Source organism: Physcomitrium patens, chromosome 9, assembly GCF_059467195.1.
Source record: "Physcomitrium patens ecotype Gransden chromosome 9, ASM5946719v1, whole genome shotgun sequence".
Classification (NCBI taxonomy): Eukaryota; Viridiplantae; Streptophyta; class Bryopsida; order Funariales; family Funariaceae; genus Physcomitrium; species Physcomitrium patens.
The window spans coordinates 11,342,158-11,347,715 of NC_143418.1; the positions used below are offsets into that span (position 1 = coordinate 11,342,158).

The following is a 5,558-nucleotide window of genomic DNA, read 5'->3' on the forward strand; positions in this document are numbered from 1 at the left end:
CTCTCTCTCTATGTGCCTGCGTGTTCATAATGACCACAGGGGCACATCGCTGGTGTCGGAAGCGCTGTGGCAGCATCATAAGCTCAGAGAGCTGCAGCAGTGGGTCTTGCTCAGCTGGGCGTTCTGATGGGACCACGGGAGAGTAGCACTAGCACCAGCAGTAGTATTATTATTAGTATTAATATTATTCGGCTTCAATGCCCCCCCTCCCTGTCTCGGGCCGAGCGCGGGATTGGGTTCTCTGCACAGGCGTTGCTTGTCCCCGCTCTCAATCCAGATGCTGCTGCTTCTGCAAGTCGGGAGAAGTTTTGTGGAATGTAATGTCATGTGCAGGATTGGTGTTAGTGGGAGCTAATGCGTCTGCGTGCAACCGTGGGGAAGAGAGTGCGAGAGAGAAGAGGTTTGGGGGGATCGTGTTTGTGTTTGTCTTTTTTGTGTTTTTCTTTCCACCCTGGATGCCATTTCTGGGGTGTAAAACGTGAATCAGAAGTTAGAGTGGGTGGTGCTCACGCTGTTTGGCGAGGATTGTGAATGCCGGTTGAGGCGGTGAGCAGGAGCGTGTTTCGTTAGGCACGCTTCGGGGATTGAGTGCGGGGCTGAGTTGGGGTTGAGTGAAGTGCAGTGTTCATAAGTCTAGGTGCAGGTTGTACAGTTTTTTTTTTTTTTTTTTTTTTTTTTTTTTTTCCTTCCCCCCTTCTTCTTCCTCCTCCTCCTTCGCAGTACGAATGTATAGTTGGGAGTGAGGTTGGAGCTTGGGAGGGTAGTAATTTTCTCGACGAGGGGAAGGATACATTCGACGAAAAGACGGTCCAGCGACCTCGCTGATCGGGCAATCATTGAAGAGGAGACTGTTCGATTCTCATCGTCGGCGCCAGCCGGCTTTTTCTGTGCGTGGCAATGCTTTTTGCCCAGTTCTATGGTTCCAAGTGTCCTTTTAAGTTCCGTGTGCGTGGTAGACGACTTTGATTGTGCGTTGCAAGGTTGAGTAGATCACACACTCTGTGCCTCGCTCTAAGCTGTGGCGTAGTTCTGCATACTGCCTTCGCAATTGTAACGGGACTTAGTACAAGCTGATGGACCAAGCGGGACTCTCTCTTTCTTTCTTGTGGTGGTCGACACCGTGATTAAGCTCAAGCACATGTGTACGGAGCTGTCGTGAAAGCACTAGAGCCTTCATGAGCAGTGGTGGAGCCGTTACCATTGTTCTAGCCAGTGTGCAACTCTGGCAGAATGTTTGCGAGGGCCCGTCAAAGGCTAACGAATGATGTCTATCTTTGAACAGTGTAGCTGAAGATCGTCCGCTTATTTGGTCTATAAGGTGAGGTGGGGCGAAAGTTTGCTTGGATATGGAAGTTGCAGGCAGCAAAATATTTTAACAGACTTTCCTAGAACGGGAGTACTTGCCGAGGGTGGACGTCCTCTTCGGGAATGCTAATGCAGAGGAGAATTTCGGCTTTTCTACAGCGCGTAAGCGGAACTAAGGCTTCACCACTTCCGGGTGAAGCGCACTGAGACCAAGATGTAGTTGGAAGCTCTGAAGATTGCCACACGGAAATCGTACATGAGATTGCCATATGGTGCTTGGAGTCGAGAGGTTTAGGGCCAGGGACAGTGATACAAGCTGGAGCAGGTACAGAGAAGGAGGCGGGGGGTCAGGATGCACGGAATCAACAAGAGGGGACTGGAGACTGCCTGGTCCTCCCAGGGCTTGCGAGTGAAGCGAGCCATACTCGCAGGGCGCAGAGCTGGTCCTAGCACGCCGGTGCCCAGTTGGAAGGTGTTCCACAACCAGCTCTACGACGGCATTGCAGCTGCGGCTGCAGCACATGCTGCAGCGGGGAGGCCAACCCCAGTTTCGGCTCGCAAGCTGGCGGCCTCCCTGTGGGAGCTCCAAGACCATCCTCTTCCCGCTTGTCTCTGTAGCCAGCATTGGCTCAAAGGGATCTCCGACAATTCGAGTCCTCGTTCACAGGCAGATTCTTACTTCTCGCCACGCAGTTGCAAGTTTGCATATCAGCAATATGTGAAGGTTAGTGTGCTCTCCTACTTTCAATTGCTCGCCATTGCATACGGGTTCGTTTGTAGTTTCCTAGTTGCAGCATTTTAATGCCTAATTAGTCGGAACGACATGTTGAACCCGTGAGTTGAATTTGGTTGGGTGGGAACAGGCTGGGGCAGAGAACGGCAAGCGTGGCGGTAATTTCGGAAAACATTTGGCAGCTATGCATACTCACGTGCATCACGGGGAGAAGAGTGATGGACCTGATCATCATGTGGCCTCTGCATCCATTCAGGTTTGGCTTGTATTTTTTTAGTTCTTTTCGCCTTTTCTTAGGTCATTGTGACCGTTTTCGCATACTCAATCTTGAATAGAAGATGCTATGAAGCTCAGAAAAGTCTTTGAGTTGAACAATCTATCTAATGCCTTGATATTAATTGCGGCATACCCTACTGTGCTCATGATCACTGTCATTACCCCCCCCTTTTTTTTTTGTAATTTCACTGAAATTACTCATGATTTCTTCGTTTGCAATTTCAGCTTGAAGGCCAGAGGCATCAGGTATCCTCAGCTTGCTCCAACCGGTCTAACCACAGGAAATACGACGGAAAGGTTGGGGAGAATTCGACGACCACATCACGGGAGCTCCTGAAAGTCTTGAGCCGCATTCGCATTCTGGAAGAGCAGCACACTTCCAGCTTAACCTTGACAGCCACACTAAGGACAGAATTAGAGCAAGCTCGTGCTCGGGTACAAGATTTAGAACAGACACAGAAAGCATCTCGGAGAGAGGTGGAAACCATCATGAAGAAAATTGCCGATGAAAAGGCAAGCTGGAAAGCCAAGGAGCAGGAGAAGATGCAAGAGAGGATAGCCAGCGGATTACAAGCTGTGAAGGACGAGTTGGAGGAGGAGCGAAAGATGAGGCGCAGACTGGAAATGTCCAACCGGAAGATGAACAAGGAAATTGTGGAGGCGAACATGGCTGCAGCGAAAGCGCTTCAAGAGCTTGAGAATGAACGCAAATCAAGGCAGCTAATGGAAGACGTCTGTGATGAGTTGGCTCGGGAAATTGGGGACGACAAGCACGAAAGAGAAGAATTGAAACGGGAGACCGAGAGAGTGCGGGACGAGCTTGAAGAGGAGCGGAGGATGTTGCAACTGGCTGAGGTCTGGCGGGAAGAACGTGTACAGATGAAGCTCACCGAAGCCAAAGTGGCACTTGAGGAGAAGAGCGCTGCCTTGGACGTTATGCGCGCAGAGCTGGAAGCCTTTCTCAGGGCCCAAATTGGCGATGCCCGGAGCCCTGCCACTCAGGAAGCCCAGATCTTGCGCAATGTCGTCACTGCAATGCATCCGAGAGGACTTGTAGCGTCCTTTCCCCCCATCGCACTCAACCAGGCAGCCTCGCCCGACAATGATCTCTACACCATGGATTTGAGCACGGAGGATCAAATGACTGGCGATGAGGCACGGGAGGGTCGATATTGGGGCAACCCTTTAGATTCTCAGGATATTGGGAGCCGGTGGGAGGACAGCGAAGGTGACATGGTGGAGGTAAACTGTGAAGCCGGAAGCTCGTCATACGCACGAGATTCCGCTCATGTGGCCAGACGAGACTCACAGGAATGGCATGCCGCGGATACAAACCATGGGGAGTCGGACTATGTTAGCGAGTCTCATGACTCCGACGAAGACGAGGATCCACGCCAGGGTGACTGTGCAGAGTCTCACTGGAACAGCCACCATGAGGATGACCATTACCGTAGTAACGGTGGCATTGTCCATGCACAAGATCCTGAAGACAGCGTTGACGAATACGCACACATCGATGAGGTGCCCTCCTTATTCCACTTCCTAATATTCTCATCCCACACGTCAATGCTCAATTCAGCAGATGACCGTCGTGCCAATTGACCGTAGTGCCCCACAGTAGGGTTTCATTGCGCACGTATTTTTTTCCAACTCTTCTGCGTTGCTATGGGCAGGACATAGTGGCATTGAGCAGGCCGAATGGTCACCACGTAGAGAAAGGAATGTGGAGAGAGGAAGCTTACGTCGATGCCCAACCCAACGGCTCGGCGTTGCGACGGGACGAGGACGATCTCAACCAACAACACCACTCGTCCAGGCATCTCTCCAACGGGCACGCGAGCCATCTCATGGGTGCGTCGTCTCCCCAGCATAGGGCACGCCAACACTCGCAATCGCCGGACAAAGCCAACAACACGCATATCATCCGAGGCATGAAAGGGCACATGGAGTGGCCTCGAAACAACATCGACGTGGTGATGCGATCCAAGCTGCTGGAATCCAACCTCGAGAGGCAGCAGCTCCGCCACAGATAATAGCCATTGTGGGTGGGTAATGTTGTTCCCTATCTTCCTCGTGTAAAATGATTTCACATACCTTATCAACGCCGATGGGTCGATTCAGAAAAGCTCGCACCAGAGGCCGCTAAGTCTAAAGTGGTTGCACGAAGTGCAATGCGCATGGCCATATCATGCCAGGGGTTTTGAGAGATGCTCCGCGAAGAGCAAACCCTAAAGATTCGCCAAACCCCTCCTCACCACTGTTTTTGAGTTATGTCATCGGCGCATAGTAACTTGCTGTAAAAGCTCGCCGTCCTGGTGGCAAAGGGTTTGCAAGGTAGGCTACTCCATTGAGATTGTTTAGAGAGGGTCGCGGTACGCAAAGTTGTACACGAGCAGTGCAAAACAAAGACGAACATTATTTCCCGTTGCAAAAAAATTCCCTGTTTTTTCACCTTCACTATTTTTTTGTTTTTTGAACTTTTAGTTCTTTTTTTAGTTTTGAAGAGCTGGGTCTGGGTGTATAGTGATCTGAAATGGCTAAGATGACTAAGCAAACTGGTGTTTTTCCTAAAGATCACCCAATCGGAGTCCCATGAGAGCCTCTGAAACCAAACATCAAACAGGGTTGTATCGGCTATAGGTTATAGCCTTTTCCTCATGCACTTTATCTTCACTTCTAGATGGATTAAAAGTTGCGAAGTTTGTTACGAATTCACAAACACATCTCCCTCTCTCTCTCTATGGATACACACACACATATATATATATATATATATATTAAGGAAGGTGCTCTACAAGGCATGTTCTGCTGTAATAATGACGCTGAAACTGTCATTAGCTTGGGTTGCATGAAATCAGTAATGCAGCCCACTCAGATGAGTCCTGCACATTCAATTGTTTTAGTTTGCATACTAAGTTTTGACATTTTTACTTACATGTTTGTTTGTTTCAATTCTGGTCTTGTACTTGGATCTAAGGGTTTCTGTCTATGAGGATTTGGGCAATATCTTATGTACGAAAGAAAGTTGAAAGACATGAGAGTTATTAAAAGCATGCTTGAAAAACATACAATAGTGGTCAAATTCAGTTTTGTTTTTCTTTCTTGTTTTAACTAGCTACTTAAGTACAGCAAACGTTCTTGTTACTTATGGTCCAAGTAAACACAGGTGGTGGTTTAACATCCACAATTTGACTTGGCAGTCTTTCTAAAAATTACGAATGTAATAAAATTCATCAATATGCTA

At 49.0% G+C, this 5,558-nt stretch overlaps 1 protein-coding gene across 1 annotated transcript; it reads left to right on the top strand.

The window, feature by feature from the left end:
* The first annotated feature begins 582 nt into the window (after positions 1–582).
* On the top strand, positions 583–4,771 carry LOC112286872 (uncharacterized). The gene is made up of 4 exons (XM_024529217.3): positions 583–2,029; positions 2,169–2,294; positions 2,540–3,835; positions 3,988–4,771. The coding sequence occupies exons 1-4, from the start codon at positions 1,658–1,660 to the stop codon at positions 4,345–4,347; spliced, it is 2,154 nt and encodes a 717-aa protein (XP_024384985.1). The 5' UTR covers positions 583–1,657; the 3' UTR covers positions 4,348–4,771.
* Positions 4,772–5,558: the final 787 nt, after the last annotated feature.